Here is a 25,382-nt window from a genome sequence, read left to right on the forward strand (position 1 = left end):
GCTTCGCTGGGAGAGTGATTAGGTCATCAGGCTTAGAGTGATTCCTTCAGATGTTAAGTGTCAAGGTTAAAAAGGTATCAAACTATTCAGAGCAGGGTGCTTGGTGCACTTTATTTACTTTATAAATCCATGTAAGCTACAGTTTGTACTGTTTCAATTAAAAGAAACATGTTTTCTCACCACTTCTTTGATTCTTTTTGTCCAGCTGTCGACTTTAAGTCTGTGTCCATGTCCAACCAGAGCCAGGTTGGTGTTTTAATCAGTTTTCAGTTAAATTAATTCAATCCAACTCTATAACAGTCACAAAATATCACCAAAATCACTCTGTCCCTCTAAAATCTTTCAGAAAATCGCAAAAGTGTGTTGAATTGTATCGTTTGATGAAAATCGCAATATATATCATATCGTGGACAGAATATCGTGTATCGTATCATATCGTAATATTACTGTATCACTACAGCCCTAGTTATGCTTTAGTTCTACATTTCTGTCTGACATGTGTTGCTATAAAATGAGATTCTTATTATTTTTCAAATTGAACCTAAAGATAGCATACGAGTAAAGTGAAATGAATAGGTCCAAGAGCTGATCCCTGATGGATGCCACAAAAGACATTGTAAAAGTTTCGCTGCTCCAATAAAACCACTGCGGTGGTGATCCTTTAATCCCAACAGCACATTCCAGAAAAGAAATGGGAATGCTGTGGTGTACCGTATTAAAAGTAGCTCTGAGGTCTTGGAGCGCAAATAAGACAGAATTCTCTAACTCGGTGAAAGATTACAAGTAGATATAAAAGTTGACGGTTTAAAACGGCTGTGTGTGGTTACAAGTAATCTGTCTTGTGGGTTGTTTGTCTGACGATTTTCTGTGTGACCCTGAAGAGTTCCTCTGGGTCTCTCCCCTCAAACATAGAATGAGATTCAAAGTTTTTATCCCACCATTTTATCTCTGGCGCCACTGTGGATTTGTTTAAATTTGGAGTTGTTAAAATTCTCAGTTGGATCCTTTTTCTGAATGCTGCTGCTGCCTGTCAGCTTTAACGTGTCACATTCTCATATTGCGAGGAGCGCATCCAAGAAATAAGCAGAGGGGAACCACATCCAGGCATACTAAGCAATGGAAAAAGAACATCCGACTTTAAGACATGCACATTTTTACCATTACAAGTCGAATGGATGCACTGTGCTTCAGGGATCAGTAAATCTAACATGTATTTTGTTATATTATCTCTTCACAATGGTTGGGTTTTGGGGGGGGTTTTGACTAGTTGATAGAGTGGCATTAGTCTTTTCTTTCGCCAGGACTTTTCTACACCAGGTTTTTGTGCTTGCCCATAAAAACCTCTTAAATTGAAATGCCTGAGTTGTGAGGTCAAAGTAGTTTTTCACTCCTCAGAGCTCCGTTCCACTCAAATTCCTTCCTCTGGCAGTCATGTGGGATCTTTGGCATTGGACCTGACTCTCTTATCCTTTCAAATGCCTTGGCGATAAGGATGCAAACGGGGACGGAAGCCCACAAGGAGGAGCAGGAAGAAATGTAACTTGTGGAGATGATGAGAACATAGATAAGGACGCAGGAACAGGCCTTTCCATTGTTGGCTTCACATCTTAACTGGACACAGACATTAACCTTTTAAAACTTAAACTGGGATCCAAAAACCACGACTTGACTGGGACGATGAAAGTATTTGCGGTAAAATGAACTAATCATATGATGGTGATGACCCAGTGTAAATAAACATCACATTTAGGAGGTTGAATAATATTCTAACTGGAACAATCATTCATAATTTAAAGTCCAGGAAGAGGAGGGAATGCATTAGAAACTAACAATAAGTTCTCTGTTTTGTGTCTGTTTGTATGTGAGCAAGATGATGCTGTGGCTAGGTGGATAAAGCTAAGTGTAAACCAGGGAAGACTTGTGTTTAAACAAATCATCAAAAACTCATTTGAGTTTCAACAGCACAGAAGCATCTTCAGTTTCTCAGATTGGCTTTGAATGTTTTGTATGTCCTGTTTCAAGCAGGATCTCTTTTTTATAGATCTTCCCATTTTCAGTCATTGTGTCTGAATGTTCCCATTCCTTAGTGAATACCTTTCCCCAAAATGTAACATTTTTAATTTAAAATATCATTATTTTGCTATGACTCTGTTTTTATTTTTTATTAAGCATTTGTTGATACCGAGTATGATACTTAGTTTGCCTTTTAAAATTCCAGTAAAATTACCCCCAATAAATTTAATCAGTAACTAACTTATCTAATTTACCAATTGTGTTCCGTTTTCTCCAGTATCAGTTTTTCTGCGCAGTAAAAGATATGTCAAAAACAGTCTTGAGTAAATGTTCACAGATTAATCAGCTCATATTTTCTTAATTTTGAGAGATCAGAGATTGGTCAATACTTGCATGAGAATCTGATCTCATCTACTCATCCACTTACCTCCACAAACATTTGCGGTTGTGGAGGTAAGATCCACAGCGATAATTGAGTCAATAATGACTCAGTTAACAAGCTTCATCCCAGGGTTTCCAACTTCCTGACTTTGTCGCTATATTTAGCAACTTTTCGGACAAAAATATTAGTATTGGACAAAATCGGCAGATCAGGCTTTTTAATGAACAGTGATTGGCCAATCGGTGCACCACTAGGATAATCTCATGCCTTTCTCCTGCTGACAATGTTTTTATTCTGAGGTTGGATGAAGAGCCAGGCTAATGCTAACATGTTTTCTCACTCATTTATATTTCAGATTGTAATATATTTTAATGCAGTTTATATCTGATAGAAAAAACTATGCTTCATAAATTTCAATTGGAATGTATTAAACTTCAACTACTGTTTCAGCTGCTTTACTTTTTGTCACAAGACAGACTGAATGCTGCAGCAGCCATATATTTTAATTTTTTTCTTTTTTCCTTTCCTTTTTTTTTTTTTACAATAAATGTCATAATAAGTAGAGAAAATTCCAAATTGTTAATCAACAACGTAATTACAGTACTTATAATTGCAAACTTTACACGCAAATTTTACTGGCGTTTTATTTTATTTTTTTTACTGCTCAAACAAAGCGCTTCTTCATGACTCATGAAGCCACATACAGTACAACAACAACAGGTGTAAGAGTTTCATGAGGAACTACTATGTAGTAAATGTAAACGGACCTTGATCCGGGCATTCCTTTCATGAATAACTCACATTTGCATTTCAAGGTGTTTTCCTGCCCAGTTGAGGACATTCACAATGAAAATCCTGTGTGTCTTAGTTCATACTAGGAGGGAGAAGCTACCATAAACTAGACTGTTACAGCCAAAAACAGTCCTGGTTTTGGCTGACATGATGATAATAAATGTACAGTAATATTTTGAGCATTATTTTTTTTTCTCCAGTCATTTAGTAAACTCCAAGTTTTGCTGCTAGAAGTCAGAAATGACCCCACAGACAGTAATAGACAGACTTCTTGTCATCAAGTCCCACTTCCTTGGCACAACTGTCCTAAAAGTGGATTGTTGTTGTTGTTGTTGCCAGTACTGTCCTTGGCCTGGAACTGTATTTTGACAGATGTTTGCCTCCTTGAAGAACTTTTCTTAATAATCAGTTGTGCCCTCTGTAAACATATAGTCTGTCACAGCTTAATTAGGGAGTCTCTTTAAAGATATTGAATTTAAGTGGGTGAACTGTAATTAAACTGTTGGACTATCTCAAAGATAATAACGGTAAACAGAAAGTGTATCTGGGGTTGGAGTGTGAAAACCTTTCTCTGTTGTGTGTTTGTGGCACAGTGTGTCTCATGGTAATGTTTATCGTACAGCATGTTTATCTTCTTGGATACAGTAAGCCATTCAGACCGTCATCTGACTTGCACTTTCACATCACGTCAGCACTCCGTCAGGAGCTTCATGTGGATCAGAGCTGAGCAGAGTATCTCCTCATCTTGCCGATCCTTTAATCCCGTCATAGACCATTTGTCACGGTGTAAATCAGAGGTCGCATCACCTCCCAACCTCGCGTCACAATCGGTTTCACCGGGCAGAACAGGGAGTCGCCTCCGTGTCTGTGTGAGGTGATGGAAACAGCAGTTTCATCATCCAGTCGGAAGTGACTAGAACTTTTTTTTTTCTTTTTGCTCTATAAACAGAAGGAAAAAAAAAGGCAACACATGAAGCAATAGTGTTGCACGGTGCACTCTGGGCCCATGCGTTGTTTGCGTGTAAGCAAGCAAGTGTTGCAATTTTGGGGGGGAAAGTGTTGCTCAGCTGCAGTCGGGACTGATGGTAGTTTAAAATGTTTTGCAAAGGTCCTTCTGACGAGCTCACTCTGGGTCATCAGGCTTTGGTGAGCTATGATCATGCTTTCTTTTCCTTTGAGCGAACTGTTCATATCATTTTTAATATCTTGGTAAATAAAGAAATGGTTTTCTTGCATCATCCTAATTTCAAAAGAAAGCATTTTATCAATGTATGCAGAGAAAGAAAATATCAGACTTTGTTTCTTGTGACTTGAGGGCTCCTTATACGTTTAGCCCAACTCGGGTCTTGTAGACGTGGTCTCTGATTGAGCACACAAACACTCTTGTGCCATAATTGGTTTGTTTTGGCTATTTATTAAGTTAACAAAATTGCCAAGTGAGAGCCAACATTATAATAGTTAACCAACTAACGAAATAACAAAAACTAAGATAAAGAAAAGATTTTTGTTAATGGTAATTAATGGGGAAAAACTGTAACAGTAACTATGTGTGCATTTATAAAACTAAAACATATTTAAATTAGAGATAAAACATCCTCTCTTTTTGTGTTTATAAATCTATTTATCAGCATTTCAGACTTATTTAAAATATATTTTTTCCACTCAGTCTGAAAATGACAGCCCTCCATACTTCTCCTGGCTGTAGTGGTGCTATTCAGCAAAATGACAACGGCAAAAGTTGGGAGAAAACACCAGAGTCAGTTGGTTGTTTGACAATAGTTGAATAAATTCTTTGAAAAACGTATCTTCATTACCCAAGTTATGAAGATACTTGGGTAGAAAAGTAATCATTACTCAATCAGTGTAAACATAATCACAATGCGATACTTAGACCTTTTGGAATTCTACACCTAAAAATTAACCAAAGTACGAAAAAACTGCAAATTATACTATAAGTAATAACTAAACTGAAAGAAAGCAATATTTAACTTAAAAAAATAGTAAGTAATTTAAACTAACTAGACAAAGAAAAAGTCACAATGAAATGAAACTAAACTGTAATGAAAAATCCAAAACCATTATAATCCATGGTGAGGACACCTTTTGAATATCACAAAGTATAAAATAGTTTTCAGTTTTGTTAGGGGTGCACCGATTACAGTTTTCTGGTTAGTCACCGATCTTCAGAAAACCTGACCTAACGAATCCAATTTGACTGATACCAATTATATATAACAGGATAGTGGCTTACTGTTAGACCTTTGCAGATGAGATCAATTTGGATAAGATTGATTTCATCTGTAAGTATTGGCTGATCACCCAAAATTAAGGAAATTAGAGATGATCTAAAGACTTTTAGGGACAGTTCTGGCCTATGAGCGGCAGAAGTGATGAGGTCACATCCAGAATTAGTGGTTCAACTCGTCAATGAAGTAAACTAGCATTTTAGAGCTATTTTAGCAAACCCTTAAGCCCCACGTGTACTTTTATCCACCAGCGCTAACTGTTTATGGTTGTCGGTGGCATGCTATGGCTGATTGCAGCACAAATGGAAAAAGCCATGCTGTAACCATTTACAGCTGAGAAGAAACACAATCTAGCATGTTTTTAAGGACTATGTGGAGCTTTTTTTTTTGTCCAGTTTAGTGAGAAGAAAGGAAAGAAAAACTCCTTAAAATGTTACAGGAGTAAAATAACTCTTTACCGGGCATTACCATTACAAAGCAAATGCTTATACCTCAAGTTCAGTGGCCAGTTTGTACTTTAAGCATCAAATATGGCAAAAATCACAATGCAATAAACAATACTTCGATTTTTCTCTGCCAAGATAACTTGTCACTTTGACAGTTCTTTTGAACAGAGTGTTTTTTTGGTTTGTCTTCGTCTAGTCCTTCATGGCTCGGACCCAACGCTTTATAAAACCACTTGGATGGAATGCAAACCGTCTTCATAGTTACACAGGGGTGTGTGCATATGCTCATCGATGTTGAGCTTCTTTATTTCCTAAAAGTTTACACTCGGCTGAGGTTTTCAATGGAGCCACACATGGATGACTTGCATGATGACTTATTGTTGGACTGTTGATTCTTTTACACTCCCTCCTCAAGAAAATGTCTCCAACTAGTTTAAATAAACTAAGATTGCCAAACTCTACCCAGTTCAACCTTTAGAAAATCACCACTATAATGGATCTTCCAACATAGCTTTGTATGTCATCAGACCTGCAAGAAAACATGTATTGCATTTATGTTCCATTTTGTTCTGAAGGCTCATTCCTCCACTTGTTCTGGATAGGACTGGTTGATCCGGATTGTATTTTATCTAGTGATTTTTTCATTTTTATTTTTTTAACAGAGAATCTATACAAAGCAGATGTCTGAGAACATACATGTCTTCAAGTGGAGGAGGAGTCTTTGTCAGCTTGTATTGCAAACAATAATCTAGCGGGTAAAGCTTGGTTGCCTGGGATTGTTCTCTGCGTGTGACTGACACCTAGAGCATCGCCTTGCCAACAGCTCCGTCAGAATCTCCGTCTTTGCGTGCTTCAACTGGTTTGCAGTCAGTTTGTGGTGCATCACGTGCCTTGTGGGTTGCTGGAAAGCGTGTTCTGTCTGTCAAGAGCTGCATGTCTAAATCTGATGTTGCAAACAGATGCAGCAACTTGTGAAGATATAAAACTGAGAGTTCCAAGCACACATGCAGCCAAGAGAAAGTCACACCAGCACAGGTCCTCCAACTTTTGATGACTTTCATAAATAGTATTTAGGATTCTTCTTTTTTTCCAAGATTTTTTTTTTTCAAATCATTTAGTTTTGTTTAATGTGAAGCCAGTAATTTCACAGAAGAATAGTAACTACAGCACTTTTAAATTAAAATCGTATTATTTAAGGTGTTGAGTTGCTCAGGTAGAGCGCGTACGCCATATGCAGGCATCGTCTTCCCCATCTCTATCCACCTAATTTCTCGTCAATTTACTGTTTAATAGAGGCCAATAGTACCAAACGGTCTTTACAAAATGTGACCTAAGAGAAATCTGCCACATTGCCAAATATTTTTTAAAACCAACTGCAAGGAAACAAGTGGAAAAACTGTTGGTAATTGTTCATGAGTGGAGTTTTCATTTTTGAGAACTTTGACCTGAACAATTTTGTTTGCAAGTGGGGAACATGAAAGTAGTGCAGTACACTTTAATATCATTTGGCGGCGCTGATTGGAGGTGGACAAAGGATAGGAACAAACTTTGCATATTTCACAGAGAAAGAGAGGCAGCATTTGCCCTCAAGCTGAGGCTATGGTCAGCTTAGTGAGGACATTTATTAGTAATGTAGGTATATGCGCATCCTTGTTATTGGCATTATGACCTATATGTATGTATTCTTAAACCTTTTCTTCAGAAAAAATGTAAATGAGCGAGACCTACTTCTGGTAGCTGTGAACATGGTTCAGAATATGGTGAACTGTGAACATAAATCCCATCTAAGCCTGCAGAGACTGAACCTAGCACTATTTAGAATGAACTGGTGTCCTTCCACTGAAGGACACCTTGACCAGAGGACAGTGGGCTTTTTACCATGATAGTTCAACAAAGTCCTTGAGTGGAAGAACGCCTGGGGAAGGCTTTCTTTTCAAAAGAGTGGAGAGGTGGAAAGATGTAGTTACTACAGAAGGATAAGAGCAATCTACCATACCTTGAAGATATGGAAAAAAATATTAATGCTATTATAGTAGTATAACGCTAAGTTAGTCATTTGAGTTTAACCCTGCCTGCCCAGTGAGTGTCCCACTGACAGTGTAACGCATCCTGAATATGACAGACCATAAAATGGGCAAATGCATGGGTCTGTGCTGTGCTACTCAGTAAAAATGAGGCATTAGGAAGAGAACGATGACGGAACTAAATATGTTGAGATTTTCATTTAGATTGACCAAAACGGTCAGTATTGGACACTAGTAAGATGGTGCATGCTAAGATGGAAAAGTTAAGGTACAAAAAGGCAAAATTGGGATGGTTTGGACATGTGCAGGGAAGTGCAATGGCTATACTGAACAAAAGATAGTAAAGTTTGAGCTACTGTGGAGGTGAATAAAAGGAAGATTTCCCTCCTCACTAAATGAGGCGTCGAAGGTTACCTTAACCCTTGTGTTTACAAATGGGGTCCAACCGACCCCACACCCGTAAAACTTGTATCATTTGCCACAGTCCTCCATGTTTGCCTCAGTCCTCACACGCACAAGGGTTAAATGTTGGTTTTCTTCCTGAAGATTTCGATAAGTTGTGTAAAAGAAAGAACCAACCAAAAAACTGCTAAAATTAAGTAGTTAAAAAAATACAAAGTGAGCTGCAGAAGTTAATTACTTAATAGTTCCAGTATTGAGGAAAAGTTAGTTATTAATGTAGTGACATTGGAGCTTTTTTTTTTAAAGACTTGAAGAATTGATTTAAATAAAATACAATTGTCAATTGCAGACAGTGTTTTTCAAAGCATCTCCAACTTATTGAACTCCGATCCATCTTCAGTCCTCTTTTGCCTAAGAGGAAGAGGACGTGAGGCGTTAATCGACATTTGTGTACGAGTCACGGTCAGGAGGTTTCACCATCGGGGGATTTGAGCGTTGCAGCTTGTTTATGTTGCAACATGGACGCAACAACAAGTCAGGGGTTGATGGATGGGAAGATGCCTCTAATGATCGTTAAAACACTCCTTTCTCCACACGCAGTACCGGGCCATTTATCAGCTGCAGAGTTGGGCCTGCAGATCCAGACAACACTCACGTCTCACTCGCTAATCAGCTGCTTCTCGGTAGCCGTGGCAACCAGCAGCAGAATCCCTCCCCTCACTTTTAACTCCTCTTCTGTCTTTTTTTTTTTTTTTTTAATGTTCACCCTTTTGCTTTCATGAGTTAATCCTTTCTTTATCCTTTTATAGTCTTCCCCAGCTAACAAAGGAAGGGGAAGTTAAAGATGTAGAAAACACTGAGTTAAAAGAAAAAGCAGGTCTGGTCTTAAAGCACTTTGCAGGCTGCTGCCTAGCATCTGATTTCCTCTGGGAACTCCGCTGAGATAAAGGCAAAGAAAAAAGTCTTGACCGTGTGAAAGAGGAGGGAAAGGAGAAGATAAAGATGGGGTTTACCTGTCAGGTTGGGGCCTATTACACCAATAGTCCCAACTTGATATGTGCATAGGTAATAGATGGGATAGAAATAAAGCTGGAACCTCAACGGGCTGGAGAGTAAGGCATCCTGAAAGGAAAACACACATCATTTACTTTCCAAGTTAAGAGACGGACAACGGAAAAGTCATATTTTGAATTATGTCTGCAGATCTATGCAAAGAGGAATGTAGCTGCAGGTGATTTGTATTTAAATATATCGTGTGACCACGGCAACCTGATAATAATGATGCTGCCACCGTAAAGGTTGAGCTAAAGCATTTGATTTATCTTACTGTTCACACTTGCGGTGGTTACACTGAGACCTCATATATCTACAAGCGGTAGAGCTGCACAATAGCAGGAAAATATGTAATTGCATTACCATTCTAATGATGTGGTATATTAAGTATAGCCCCCATTTTCATGACTCTTTCTTTCCTTCATCATAATGTCCCAAACACAGATTGTCAGAGTTAGCATCTCTACCACTAAAAACATAAGTGTGGGCATTATAGGTGGAACAGAACAAAAATATTATCAATACAGAATGTGCAGGCATGACATTGAAATATGAAATTCCATTAAAAATTACATCCAAGCAATCCTTTGTGATTTGATATGACATTGATGGTTTTAATTTGATATATTGTCCAGGAATCATGTTGTATTCTGCCTAACAGAATCCGTGACAGAACCTCCAGTGGAGAATTAGTTGTGTAATTCACCTTGAATATGGGAGAAAATTACTAAATAGCCACCAGTATATTAATATTACATCCTCCTGATATATTATTGGCTGATAACCAATATTTATCAATATTATATAACCTTACCACTTTAATAATGACCACCCCACCAACATTTAAACACCTCTCTCTGAACCAGTTAAACACCCTATGATCCAGTCCTGCTTCACTGTCACTTTTCCTATATTGTTCATCCCTAATTATTATCATAAAGCCATAGTATCATCTTAAAGGTGATGAAAAAGGAAAAGGAGTCTAAGAAATTATTCCTGAGGAATGCCATATCTAGCAGAGGTTGCCATCTGTCTGTTTTTGTTCTCCAATAAAAAAAAGATGTGTGCTGTGATTGTATAGTCATTTAGATTTAGTTACTTAATGCCTAAAATACTTTGAACTTACTGTGTTTATTGTTAAAATATTCTTACTTTAGTTGAGGATCAAACTAAAGCAGAATCTTTTCACATTAAGGTTGCATTCACACCAGCCTTGTTTAGTCCACTTTAATTGAACTCTGGTCTGTTTGCCTAGAAAGTCCAGTTTGTTTGGGGAGGTGTGAATGCAATCGAACTCTGATGCGAACCAAAAAAGCCATCTCTGGTCCCCCTACAAACATAGGTCTCAGTTTGGTTGACATGAACTTTGGTGTTGTTCAAATGTGAATGACAAGCGCAGGGCATTTTGGGTAAATGCAACCAGAATAATTGCGCAAGTGTAGTGCTGGTGGAAAAAATGTTTTTTTTTTTTTTTTTTACCAAAGACAAAGGAGAAGTCCTTCAACCAGTAAACTCAACCACCTCTCCATTTTTGTGAAGAAAGGAGTTGCACTCAGTGTCTACTTCAGAGATTTATGTATTGCTTCCCTCAGTGGTTCTTAGTGTAGCACCACCACAGGCAAGGTGGACGGGTTGCTCAAATGATTTGGTTTGTTTGACACAGTTAAGTGTGAAAGAGAGCTGAAAATGGAACAAATTTTCCCCAATCAAAATTGAGGACCACAATTGTGCGCAATTTTGATCCCCAACCTTACCAAGTCTACCGGACTATCAGGTGTGAAAACTAATTTTGAGTGACAATGTGTCACAAAATAGGTAGACACCTATTATGTCGAATTCTTAATACTACGTTCAGGTAGCTCTCCAAAGGTTCACTAAACCATGTAATTAGCAAACTTTGTTTCAGAAGTAATTCCTTAACACTGACTGGTAACATGCCTAGGCTTGTCTGTTTCAAAAAAATTAACAAGACCTTATCAAGAGTTATACACCCACATTCTTCACATTGTTCTAGAAGATTTCACAGGGAGAAGCCAGGGTCAGACTGCCTCCGTCCTTGACTCATTAGAGTTAACAGAAATATTTCTAATTGTGTAGTCGTCCGTTTGGACATTCTTAGTTGAATCAAAGCAAGGTGTTCAAATAAACATATTTAACTCAACTGCATACTGTACATGACGTCGTTTACTTTCGTTCATGGACACCGCATGTTCACGTTGTCCTCATGAATCATAGACTGAAGTGTCCGCCTGTCTGATAGTATTCCTCCGCTTCATCCGGGCTGTGCCCTGCGTTCTGGTGAGGTGGAAGTTAAATATTTACTTTTCTCTGGAAGCTTCCGCCCATGGCCAAAGTAAATGGTCCTTTTGATTCCTCACACTTATTGCCAAGGCTTTTGGTATAGTGGGTCATGAGTTTGCTTTACAGAGACAAACAGTTTCATTGAGTAAGAGATCAGAAATGTGAAATATGAAAGGACAAATTCCAGCCTCGTGAGCGCAGACTGTCGATTAAGCCCTTAAACCCTTCACTCTGTTCAGATCTGTTTACATATTATCACATTCCACAGGTCATAGGTATTTTACCAAGTTATACACTTGACACTCACGTGGGGGGAGAAAAAAGCTCCTTAAATGTTTACACACTGACGCTGTGGTAATATTTTAAGGCAAAAGTGTTTCTGTGTGTGTGTTTACATAGAATTAAACTATGAATGAATAGAGCTACTGTTCAACAAGATTAGCTTATTTTAGTAACCCACAAACTGAACTCCAAGTGATTGGCTCTGCTAAAGCTTGAAGCAGGGGTTTGTTATGTGTTCATCAGAAACTGCCCCAATGCAACACTTACCCGACTCAAAGTTTCATCTTTCTCTGTACTTCTCTGTACTAATCAACATTAGTATTAATTGTTTGTTAATCAATTCGGAATCGACATCCACATCTCTCATCAACTTCCAAGAGTGAAAGTATAGTTGTAATTCCTTCCACTTTGTAATTGTGAACTACTTTATATCTTTATATTGGTTTGCTCCATAAAATCCCAATAAATCTCATTCAGTTTTGTTAAGTAGCAAAATGTAGAAAAAGTTAAAGTGGTATGACCACTTTTTGGGATGCTCTGTGCTGCATAGAAGTATGTCTGTCACTTTCTGACAATGCGTTGGTGAGATCATGTGCCAGCAGTCTCTGCTGAAGCCTCTTATCGCAGAGCAGCACACTCTGATGACTGTGAAAGTTAACATTGATTTCCTGAGAACTTTGACGACATTACAACACCTACCCTCCAGAGTATGGTATTCCATGTTCTGCCATTATTAGTGTTTCCAGGCCTTGAGCAACCAGTGTTTCTAGAGAACTTGAAGGCGGGTTCATTTCCTTTGTAAGCGTCATGCACTTTTCTGACTACGATGAATAGCATGAACAGAACTACACCTCAGAGATCTGTTCTCACACAGGCAAAACACGCTTGGAACGGCTTTCTCTTCATCTTGCTTTCTGCCTTGGCTTCTGGTATTACCTTCCTCTATGTTCCGGAAAAGAGAGGTGTTCTTGAGAGGCCCCCCTGCCTTCAAAAGACAGACTCACAGCTCCATCTCCTTATTGATCCTCTTTTCATTAAAGCTCTTTAATTTAAGATTTACATTAGAAAGCCAAGGGTGCCATTGGCTCGATATTACATCATTCTCCACAGTTATCTTTTTAAAACATCAACATAAGCAGGATGTGTCACAGGTGATCTGTTCGCTCACTTTTAGCTACAGTGACTCTCCTGGTTTAAAGTGAGCATTGCATCACACCTGTATCTGTGTGTAATGCGCTGACATCAGGACAGTCCACTATACTGCAATTTACTGTAATTTTCTGCTGATACACTATAATGAATTATTCAGAGAAGCTTTATATGCACAGCACACTCTTGATCAATGCGGGGTGATCTCATATTTGTCATGCTGTAATTGGTCGCAGTGATGGAGTATTAGTGTTATACTTATCATAATGGACTTTAATGGAATATTCTTCAATCTTTAACATGTCCCATGTGTATGATATTGCAGTTCCAAGAGCTCAAAGTTGCAGTGTGTAACAGTAATGAAGATCTATTAAAAGTTGAAATGAATTAGTTTTTTTTATTACCATATTCCCTCTAGAGTCCTTCAGTATAACAGAGAACAATGGTGTGTAACTACATTCCTATCAAAACCTGAAGACGGTGCATCATAACCAGGTTGTATGTTGTTTTGTAATGTAAGAAACCGAAGCAAGAGACAAAACAGTTTTCAATAATTCACCTACATAAGCTCAAGATGTTCAGCAGTTTAAGGCCATAGCCTTGAAAAGTCTAAATCATAAATCTGACCTCCGTCATTTCACCGTAGACATTCATAAATGTGTCTGAGATGAATCATAAATGAGGCTTCTCGTAAAGTTCTATTGCTGCCAAGGTTGGATGCAGTCATTTTCAGTTTCCTAAAGGATCTGGAGTCATTTGGGACGAACGAATCAAGTAGTAAACCCAAGTCAATTTCACGTGTGCTGAGCTGGAGGATCAAAAGACAGATCCTTGACCCAAAGTACTGTCCACTGTCCAGTAATCCTGAGATGGAATTTGTGAGCAAAGGTTTTAGAAAAAACCTTACAAAGCCGCCTGTCCTTCCACGCCTCAGACTTACCCACTTAAAATTTGCAAAGGAGCATCAAAAATTGGTCATTGAAAAGTAAGTATCATTCTTGTTGTTCTGAATGCTCCTTCCAACGCTACTGCCATGATGGGTACTTTCTTTTTCTTTCTTTTTTTTTGTATCTCTTCGGACCTTAAGACATTGCTTTGGTCAACATTTATTGTTTTCCAGTTACTGCTGGTATGGTTGTACTGTGATTGTGATGTAGCTCAAATTAGACAAAAATATTTGGTAATATTTAGTGTTGTTGCACTAAAGTCAACAACGATGACAAACAGACAACAACAATAATAGGAAGAAAAAGAAGAACATATCCATACCTAAACACCCACATGTCTAAACATTGGTTGTCACAGAGACGCTTTCTGCCTCAGCGTCTGAACAACTTGCAAAGCTTACATATAGTTTGTGTTTTCTCTGTCGCTCTGCAGCCATTTATTGTTTCTACTGGGAACTCAAAGTGTTGCCAAAATAATTTGAGGGTAGTTGTCATAATAACTACAACTGGCAAGTTTTCACAAGATGGCTGTCTAGTCCAAATGAGATCTTGTTATATCTCTAGTAGGTGGGCTGCTCGCCGAGTAACACTATTGGCTATCGGTCTTAAACTTTTAGTCGTCTGATGAAGAGCTTACTTAAAAGTGAGCTTCCAATGTGGTTATGATCCATTTTGAAATGCTGATCACAATATTTACATGTACCATACAGATGTAGGAAAATAAATATATTTTCCTAACCATTCATCACCGTAAAAAAAACAATCACACCCCACCCATACTGCTCCTGTGCTTTTGTTAAATAGTCCCACGATCCTACAGTGCATCAATGTCACATGACCAAAATATCAGTTGTTGATATCAACCCAGGTTTACTTATCGGACAGACACTGAAATCTTAAATAATGACTAACGTTGGCTGATGCTGATGTTGATTACAATATGTGGCGCTTCCCTAGATTTAATATTCTAATCTTAAATGTTGAGTTTTCATTGACTAAAAACGGAAAATTAATATAATTAACAGAAATAAAGGCTGAAAGCAACAGTCTGTTTTTAATTCATCTTTATAATGTTTCATTTAGTGATTGAAGTTACTGAAATAGATTATCTTTTCAGTAATATTCTAATTCATTGAATGTGACTGTTTTAATGAAGTCTGTACCCGGTATTGCCTTACGTTTCAGGGACAGAATCCGTTCAAAAGTTGAACCAGCGATTCTGCAGCATTTCTGTTCCTTTTTTTTACTCACAGTATTAAAAACTTGTCCGTTGATCAACATCAACACTCTTCCTTTAACAGCTTAACTGTTGACGGTTTTAATGAGTTAACTGTAAAATAAAACCAGCCTAAACTTGTTTTAAAAGACCTCAGTGCTTGTTTCTGTCACAGGATCTTGCCATGCTAATTATCCCTGTTTTTTAGTTGTTCTTAAACAGAAAATGGAGGCTCAACCTTATTGCATAACGCAAGAACAGAGAATAGTGCATGAATGAAACAGCCTCACCCTAAGATAGAAAAACATAATAATAATAATAATAATTAAAAAAAGATTAAGCAAATTTGGAAAATTTCTGTGAATTTCCCTAAATGGAAGATGGCTCTGTTGTTTGGCTTCTACGCCTCTCCTTATAAGTAAAACATAAAATGTTTACTGGGCCCCGTTTCTCCCACTTTCTACCAATTTGTTCTGAAGGTTGTACCCAGATGATGTGCTATTGGGGCGGGGGCTAAAAATCGCACTGTAATGTTTTGTTTAGCTTCCTTTATCTTTGATTTGGGAATCAATTTGTTTTTTTAGAGTTTAACTTTATTGAACATATTGTAATAAAAGAATAAACCAAGTCATATACAAAGGAAATCAATTTAAAACAAAAGCAAGCAAAGGACAAACAGTAGTAAAGTATATTTACACATTCAAAGCAATGAGTAGAAATATAAACTCACTTTTACAGCATCCCCTCTAACATCAGTAGCATCATCCAATAAATTACTCTTCATGTTAACTTTGTTATAACATTCTTAATTAGTTAGCATTTTCTAAATCCATATGTATGACTGGTACAATGCATTCATATTTCCATGCCATTAAAATTCTTTCTAAGTCAGTATACCATTATTGACAACTCCATTAAATAGTAACAATAACATTGATAATAGCCGTGATAGCAGTAATTATTTCTCATATGAATATGCAGTGATCATATTGTGTCTGCTGTTCAGTTTTTTTCTGGAAGTGCTTCTATGTTTTTCCAACGAGTTTGGTAACATGATGTCTCATGGTTTCCGGACCAGTCATGAATCCCGGCTTTGTTGCTTGGAAAATGGCCAGGCTGTTGGGGAAGAACAATTTTGTTCCCAGGAAACCTCCAGTGATTCAGCGGATCACTGGTGACCAGCTGACTGCCTGCGATTTTATTTGTTTTGCTTTTAAAGGACACATGCAAGGTTCCTGCACCATCTTGACAAGCATGGACAATGAGTTGAGGATGAAAAAGTGATGTTCATAATTTGAAAGATAATAGCTGGACTTTCTGAAAAATAAAGAATGTTTTGTATTTACTGTATGGAGCTCCCTAGAGCCCAAGCTTTTTTACCAAGCGCGGCCAAAATTTAAGTAATCGCTAACTTGAAAGCATGAGACCACAAAAATCTTATATTTTTGTAACATTTTTAAAACAAACTTTTTGTGCCCTTTTTTTATTTTATCTTCTCAATAATAAGCTAAAAAATGTAAGTTTTAATAAAGTCAGTATGTCAGTTTTCTGTAGAAATGGATCAGTAAAAAAAGAAAAAGATTGTTTCTGAACAGTCTTTTTTCCCCCCAGATTGTTCAGAAAAAAAGAACAATCTGATTGTTCTGCTCAACAACCAGATTCCACAGCAGCTTAATCTCTTCATCCAACCAGACTGTAAACACAAAGAAGATTTCACAACTAGAACTGTCATCAGATGGCTGTATGACAGTTGAGCGGTTGAATGCATTACTGTTGTGATGGAACGTAATAAGAAAAAAGAACCTTTGTGTCCCCAGGGGACTCCATAGTACTAACAATAAGAAAATGACCTTTTATATTTTAGTTTTTGTCCATCTTCCACATCATTTTGGTTTTCCAGTTATTGCCAGATAAACATACTCATTCAAAATCACCACTGCTCACCAACCAGGACTTGTGTACCTGGTACCAATTTCCAGTTTCCTTTGAGGTCTGTGTTACATGTTTGTGTGTGTGTTAATTTGTTTTACTTTTGTGTAACCAGGTTGTTGTGTGTTACAGATTTCTGCTCAGGTCCCTCTTGAAAATGAGATGTGGATCTCAGTGGCGTTTTTACCTGGTTAAATAAAGATAATAACAATAATAAATACATGTCTGTATTAATGTAGTAATGTATTGCGTACGTCCAAGTATCTTTTGTCAACTCATAGTATTTTTTTTTCCAAAGACATTATTACAGCAGGTTATTTTTGTTATCCTATTGTAATATGATAGGAAAAACACCACATTTTAATCAGACATGATTAAAAGTTGCTATTCCTTCCATCATTGTTATTCATTCTATCTATCAATATATAAGCTGATTAATTATTGCTCCCGGTCAGGAGAAAAAACAAAAAACCAAATTTTGACATTTTTCTCCTTTTTTTTTTTTTGTTTTTCCCCAGTGGCTATTATCTTCTTTTGGATTTGTCAGATTATTAGAAAGCGCATTTTAAACTAAATGCTGTTCGTTTATAGATCAAATATGGTATTTTTTGTTTTATCTGACACTTTGTTCCACCATATTTTGTTGGTTCATCCATCATTTTAGAACACTGTGACATTTTAACTCCAGTGAATACCTTGCTGTCAGCTGAAACTTTGTTTACGGCAGTACTTTTCCATTTCAATGCTTTCCATTTTTCTGTTTGGTCAGGCAGTTTACTTCTTTTTTTTTTCTCCATGCAGGTAGAAATCATGCGGATGTTGGGGAAAAATAACATAAATCCACATATCTGAATGCTTAAAACTTGGTAAAGCCCCCCTCGCTCACTCCTCTTAAAGCCCTTCTGCTGAGTTCACTCTGACTAACGCTGATCCACCTCAGTCAGTCACTGTCACTGTTGTTTTGGTGACATGCTCCTGAAGCATCAGCCTCATAAATCACTTCACTTTTTACGTGTCGACAACATGAGTATTACTCAACCGGGGCCTTGTCCGTGTCAGCTGATTAAAGTCTCCGGTTTGTTTGTGTGTCGTTCAGAGCCTCGCTGGCGCCTCTGTGTGGCAAGAACTTGAAACCGCACCCTCTGCTGATTCATTTCCAGGAAATGACAGTCAGTGGGCGGTGAGGCAGTGCGGGTTTGGCAGACGGAGAACGGCTGTCTGCGACGGCGGCGGTTCTGGAGGGACCTGTGCGGGGCTGACGGGGTGCCGGAGAGGTGGCAGCGGGAAGGGGCGGGGCCTCTTCCTGTTAATTAGCAGGACCATGTTGTTATAGTCCAGACAGGAACCTCGCAGGGGATTTTTCAGGGGTTTTTATTCACCTGCCTGGTTCCACATGCGAGTCTGTGGGTTGTGACGGATCTTTCTGAGTGTTTGAGGTCTGGAGACCTTTACAAAGGGAATCTACCTGCTTGTCATTTGCAAAATGTGTGTGTGCTTTTTTAAAACGGTGTGTGCTTTTTTCCCCCCAGCTTTTAACTAGGGATGCACCGGTCCACATTTTTCACCTCTGATACAGATGTCTGAGGTTTAGTACCAGCTGATGCAGATTCAGTACAAAATATCAGTGCTGAATTTACTTAAAATGTTTCTGCTTTTGAAACATAGTCACAGATCTACTGAATTACAAATTAAGTTGATAACTCTGCACCAGTACAGCACACTTAAATATACCAATAGCTTCACAAGTTTGGTCAAAAATGTAAAAACACAACAACTTGTTCAATAGCTTTGTTTCCCTTGAAAATATAATTGCACACATAGAATTAGACTGAACAGATCTACCTTCATTGTCACCTGATATCCAATGTAGAATATCTTTCAGGATCAGATACAGACATTAATATCAGATTAACGCTTGCTTACTCTCTCTCCCTCTGTCTTCCAGGACCGTTTCGCTGAGATCTTCGGGGGCAACGCGGCGGCAGAGAGCAGAAGATCTCAGGAGAGCTTCAAAAACTGGCTGCTGCTGGGGATGAGTGTGGTGACGGCCTTCATAGCCGGGTCCATCTTCGCCCAGAAGCGCCTGTGAGCGGAGGGGACGGCCACCCTCGCCCCCCCGCCGTCCAATCACTACGCCCAACGTTAAACATGAAGGTCCTGTTCGTCTCATCAGAACTGCTGATGATGTTTACTTCGTCCCACAACAGACTGAGAATCCAAAACGTTGCCGGAAGACTTAAAAAGAAAAAAAAAAAAGTTTTTAGTATTCTTGTGTTCACTTTTTCTTCAATACGATTTTGTGGTTCTTCAAAGACTGACATGTTGTTTTCATTCACTGAGCCATTTGTTCCCCTTTTTTCTCCCCTTGCCACTTTCCTTTTGTTCCTTTAAACTTTTTTTTTTTTTTTGCTGCCCAGATTTATTAAAGATCTTATTTTCATCGTTCTTTTCGAATGTTTGGAATTAGTTTTAACAAATTGTTTTCTCTGTCATTCTAGTTTTCTACAAAGCTGAGTTTAGTTTTAACGGTGACACTGAAAGCCTGTCGCATCGAGTCGGTGTGTTTTGTTGTCCCCTTATTCCCCCTCCACTCCCCTCCAGAAAGCAGCTTTGTTTGTGCCATATGGAGAGTGAACTACCTTCTGTAGTTCCAAATTCCCGTCTGCCATCCCCATCATCATCCTCATCCATCAGTCCATACGCAGTTTAAAGGAAAGTCTAGCTGAGAAAAGCATTGTTGGATCTTGGCATAGTGTCGGTGTTTCCGTTCGCCTCATGGTTACCGCGGCGATTTAGTTGGCAGCTTATCAGGACCTCTGAGCGGTTGAAGGATCCAGAAAATACCGTAGCAACGCACGACTTATTGGAACACAAATGAACATGACAACATGAAGCTGTTTACAACACCTTGTAAAAGTATTCATTCCCCCCTTGGACTTTGCCTCATTATAATCATAAAACTCATTGTATTTTAATGTGGGTTTAATGCAATTGACCAACACAAACATAATTAGTGAAGGGTAACGTTCTTTACGAATTTATTACAATTTAACAATGAAATGCTGCTTTAACTCATATCAAAGTATCTTCAAACGGTTGCTGTGGGCTGGAAAGGTCTCCAGTAGCAGTTAGTCTCGCAATGAATCTGAAGAGGCTTCTGAATGGAGTTAGGGATTGCTTATTGGAAGAGATGGTTTAAACTTCCTGTCTCTGCTTCCATGAAGCTTCCTGTTAAACTCCTCTGGGATTCAGCTTTGTAGTTCAGGTGTCATTTGAGCTTTGAGATGATGATCACCTGCTCGCAGTTGGAAAAATAATACCTCGTTGCCATGGTTAAGCATCTTAACAAGCGCTCAAAAGTAAAAATGTAACGCCACATCCAAAACCAGAGGGAAAAATTATCCAAACATGCAAGACTTCAACCAAAAATGCTGGTCACAGAACAAATCAAAGCTAACGTAGCAGAGCAGCTAAAACAGGCTGTCGCCATTGGAAGTGTAACCTGAAAAATGCGGCATGCATTTTTGTTCAACCACCCAGAGTCAGTACTACACATACTGGAGCAAATAACAGAAATGCTAAATTTGTCCTTTAAGTTCTACAGAAATGTTTAGCTGCCAGGGGTTGGAAAAAAATTAGGAGCAGTACCTTGTTTAAACAAACAAAAAAAAAATGTTTATAACTGGATTAATAAGCTCCTTATAACTCGGAACAGTCACAGTAAAACGGCAACACCTCTTGGGGCTTTCAGATGTGGTCTAGACTGGAGGACCCAGGGTGAGAACAAGCATGCATTTTTAACAAGTGATCTGTAAGTGGAACATCATGACAAGATTTAAAACGAACGTTTTATATTTCATAAGAGAAACGCTTTCTTTATGCTACCCATCTCGTTTTGCTAAAGGTTTTTTTTTTGTTTGTTTTAACAAGTTTCTCATAACGAGATGAGTTTCGTCTCATTTTATCTCGTTAAAATGAGATAGGTTTACATGTCAATATAACAAAATAATAGTCTCCTTTTAAGGAGTTTTATATCGGTTTTTTTTTCCTTATAAAGAGAAGCAAAACTCTTAAAAGATATAAAACTCATTAAAAGGAGACAAGTTTGTTTTTTCGCTATAACGAGGTATAAAACTTATTCCAACAGGATTATCTATTTTTTTTCTCCTTACACGGAGACGCAAAACTCATGAGTTTCTGTTAATACAAGACATTTCATATCTTGAGATATAAAACTCGTTAAAACAATATAAATTTATATTGTAATGAGACAAGTTTGAGTTATACAATTCGTTATGTGTCATTATAAACAAACTCGTTTTAAAGGGGTTTATCTAGTAACTAAAGTCTTTTCGTTTTAATAATAAACCACTTCTGAATTTCTTTCCAACCTCCAGTAGTTAAACGCTTCCATAAAGCTCCACTCCATCCATGAAATAAATTTAACTAATCATGGTCCAGTCGGTGTCAGACCCCTTAACTGCTGCTGTAAATACAAACAAATGCTTTTGTTGATTTATTAAGGCTAATTAAAAGGACGCCGGCAATAAATCATCATCTCTCTGTAGCCTGTTCCACCAGCAGAGCTGTACTCATTAAAGGAACTTGAACAAAGCTAATTAGCCTTATTTGTATCTGTTTACAGTCTAAGTAGTTTGATTTGCAGTTGCTGTTGATCTGTTTTTTGGTAGGTTTAAAAGTGAGCAGACTCTGTTCCATCTTGCTGTCCGTAGCTCTTCAGAAATAACCCAGAGGGATGAATTCCTGCTGTCAGTTTCAGTAATTAGGTCGCCATCGAATCCTGAACATGTGCTTCAGTTTTTATTCACCCCGTTTCCACAGCTGTGTGTTGTTGAGCCATTACTTACACCTGACATTTATCAGCAGCTCACTTCCAGTTAATATCAGCCCAAGTATTACAGCCTTCAGATTGATGATGTAGCTCCGTCATCAAACCTCTATTAGGAAAACGTCTCGTGCCATAGACGACTTGTCACGCGCCGCAGGACCATGAAACCGCACCACTCCAAGTTCTCTGATTTGCTTTCACAGTCCGCCGTCCTCCCCCTCGTCTTCCTTCGTCCTCCCCTGACACTTGGAAGCTGTCAAACCTCCAGCCGTCTCCCCGCCTCCTCCTCTTCCTCCGCGGGTCCCACGGCTGTCACGGCAGCTTACTCGTGTGTGTCACTCACGGCAGGGCCACCTGCCGCCTCGCGCGCGCTCACACACCAGCGAGAAGCCATCCACGGGAGACTTCGGAAGGGAGAACAGAGGGGGGAAGACCTTGGCTTTGTTTCTGAAAATTTATCCATCTTTAATTCAGAGTTGTTGTCCCCTCGCGCTGCTGGAGTTGGATCCGCTTTCTGATGAGCTCAGCGTGCCGCCATGTTGCGTCGCGGGTCAAGAATTCAAATAAAACCTGTCCTGGTTAATGAGTGAAACATTCATTCTCACTTCGTCATAGTTATCATAACCATTCCACCTCTGATATATTCTCTTTCACGTTTCCACCCACATTTTCTCTATTTCTCCCATAATCCCAACCACTATGTTTGAGAGAAATATCTCTCTAAATAAGCAGAAATGGAATCCATATTGATTTTAAAATGCTTGTATCCCGAGCATCATCCTATGAACCAGGGTCTGCTGTCATACATTCCAGTACAGTATATTTATATAGCTATTTTTCTAGTGTATGCTCCATTAAGAAGCTGCTCACAGTTTTCTCTGCTGTCTGGGTCCCAACTCAAACATCTATGTGTGTGTATGCGTGTGCATGCGTGTGTGCGTGTGTTTCTGTCAGGCAACCTGTTTCTGAAGGCGGCACATATGAAGGAAGCGTGACAGCACTGGCACGACCCTCGACATACATCTATGAATATGCTTGTTATTTAAATTGATTAGGTTAGTAAGTTAGCTTAGTGACATATTTAAGTAAATAACTGATGGCTTTTTTAAGACTAATTTATATTTGATGTAAAAAAAAAAAAAAAAAGCATATTTGTGCCCCTTCAAAATGGCCTTAAACTCCATCTTTGCATTGATGTGCGTCGTTACCTGTGGGTTCTTCTTTTCTCTTGTTTAAGGATTATTCCAATGTTAGTAGACAGGAAGATACGAATAAACAAGGTGGATATCTGAGTCTCTTTAATGCTGGGTAAACAAGCCGATCAATAAAAAGCAAAAAAAAAAATCCAAATAAAAAAAGGAAATCATATTTATGTCCAATTGTCTCTTAGTATGTCTTTAGAATGCCATTGTAAACTTTGAGATAACACTGAACCCAATAAAACAATGTTTAAAGGTATTTTAAGTTTTTCTAGCCTTTTTCTTTTTTAAGTCTTGATGACAGTGGCTCAACTACAACACATTATTTTTATATACAATGTCCAGACTTTAAATCAGAATGATCACTTTCTATTTCAAGTCAGTTACCAAAAGGACATAAACTTCTGAATTTGAAGAAATTAGACACAATTTCTTCAAATGAGGAAGGCATTCCTTCATTTGAAGAAATTTCAAATTAAGAAATTTGAATCAAGAATAAAAGAATTCTCTCATTATTCAGACACTTAGTAATTACGCTTAATTCTGGTAACGCTTAATTAACTTAAAAGAGAAAAAGTGAAACATATTACAGAAAGTGAGGAAAAATGTATGTGTATCTGTGTGTGTGTGTGTCTAAATTGGTTTAAACTGTATCTATACAGCACAAAAAGTTGAAATCACATGCCATGGAAGAAAGAGAAAGTCCAGGCCGACAGTGATGGCACGACTGATGAGAGGAAATGGGCTGAATGTAAATACAAACGAAGGTCAAGCATGATGGAATAAACAAATTCAAATCTCGGGCTGAACCTCAGGCCGTTTAGGATGTTTTTTTTTTTCCGGTGCCAAATTTTCACTAAAAGTAAAAGCCTCATCTTAAGAACTCCATTCAACAGAAACACAACCACAGCCTGCAACAAAATCAGATATGATGTCATTCTTCCTGTTCAACAATAAAAAACAAAAGTTCTTTTATGATTTCTTTAAAAAAATGTTGAAAACTCCCCCCGAACTGAACAGATCAGAGAATGTGATGCATTCGGTTTTTTGACAAAGTTTTATATCATCCACCTAAGATTGTAAATGCAGATCATGTGTCGGTTATTATCAAAGGAAATATTAACTGAACTGACCCTAACCCAGAACCCTGAGGACACCGCTGATAACTCAGGTAAGTGTTAGCTGGAAGGAGAAAATCACCATATTTAACAAAATAAAAGGCTTGAAAACATCAATGTAGTCAATCTATTAGCAGAGATGTCCAAATTTTGGTCAAAAGAACATTCTAGTACCTACATAACAATAAACTAAGCATGTAACTGTAAAAGTTATCTGATTTATCTAATTAAAAGAAATTTAGCTAATATTATCTGTATGAACTGGAATTATTTTTATTTTTCTGTCATTTCTGAGCAATAAAATTAGGATTTGTGTTCCTCTTTCTTTGAAAACGCTTGCTTTAATCAACTTTAATAAATGAACTAAAAGGGGGCAGCATAGTCAGCTTTCCAGTAAAAGTCACTGGATATATTTGATCCTTGCAAGAGAATGCAAAATGCGCTGTTATTTAAAGACAAATAATTGGTGTTGCTGCCAGTGTTTTCTTTTTAAGGAAATTTTACTTTAATAATTTCATCTTAATTAAAAATAGAAAATNTAAGACATTGCTTTGGTCAACATTTATTGTTTTCCAGTTACTGCTGGTATGGTTGTACTGTGATTGTGATGTAGCTCAAATTAGACAAAAATATTTGGTAATATTTAGTGTTGTTGCACTAAAGTCAACAACGATGACAAACAGACAACAACAATAATAGGAAGAAAAAGAAGAACATATCCATACCTAAACACCCACATGTCTAAACATTGGTTGTCACAGAGACGCTTTCTGCCTCAGCGTCTGAACAACTTGCAAAGCTTACATATAGTTTGTGTTTTCTCTGTCGCTCTGCAGCCATTTATTGTTTCTACTGGGAACTCAAAGTGTTGCCAAAATAATTTGAGGGTAGTTGTCATAATAACTACAACTGGCAAGTTTTCACAAGATGGCTGTCTAGTCCAAATGAGATCTTGTTACATCTCTAGTAGGTGGGCTGCTCGCCGAGTAACACTATTGGCTATCGGTCTTAAACTTTTAGTCGTCTGATGAAGA

At 38.0% G+C, this 25,382-nt stretch overlaps 1 protein-coding gene across 1 annotated transcript in view; it reads left to right on the forward strand.

Moving 5' to 3' along the window:
* bcl2l1 (BCL2 like 1) overlaps positions 1-23,489 on the forward strand; it is a 42,439-nt gene extending 18,950 nt beyond the window's left edge. Inside the window, 2 exon segments of the mRNA XM_007578044.2 lie at positions 19,128-19,247; positions 19,249-23,489. Of these exon segments, the coding sequence (XP_007578106.2) occupies positions 19,128-19,247; positions 19,249-19,422 (294 nt within the window). The 3' untranslated portion in view covers positions 19,423-23,489.
* Positions 23,490-25,382: the final 1,893 nt, after the last annotated feature.

The sequence above is a fragment of the Poecilia formosa genome, unplaced genomic scaffold (genome assembly GCF_000485575.1).
Source record: "Poecilia formosa unplaced genomic scaffold, Poecilia_formosa-5.1.2 Scaffold465, whole genome shotgun sequence".
Taxonomy (NCBI): Eukaryota; Metazoa; Chordata; class Actinopteri; order Cyprinodontiformes; family Poeciliidae; genus Poecilia; species Poecilia formosa.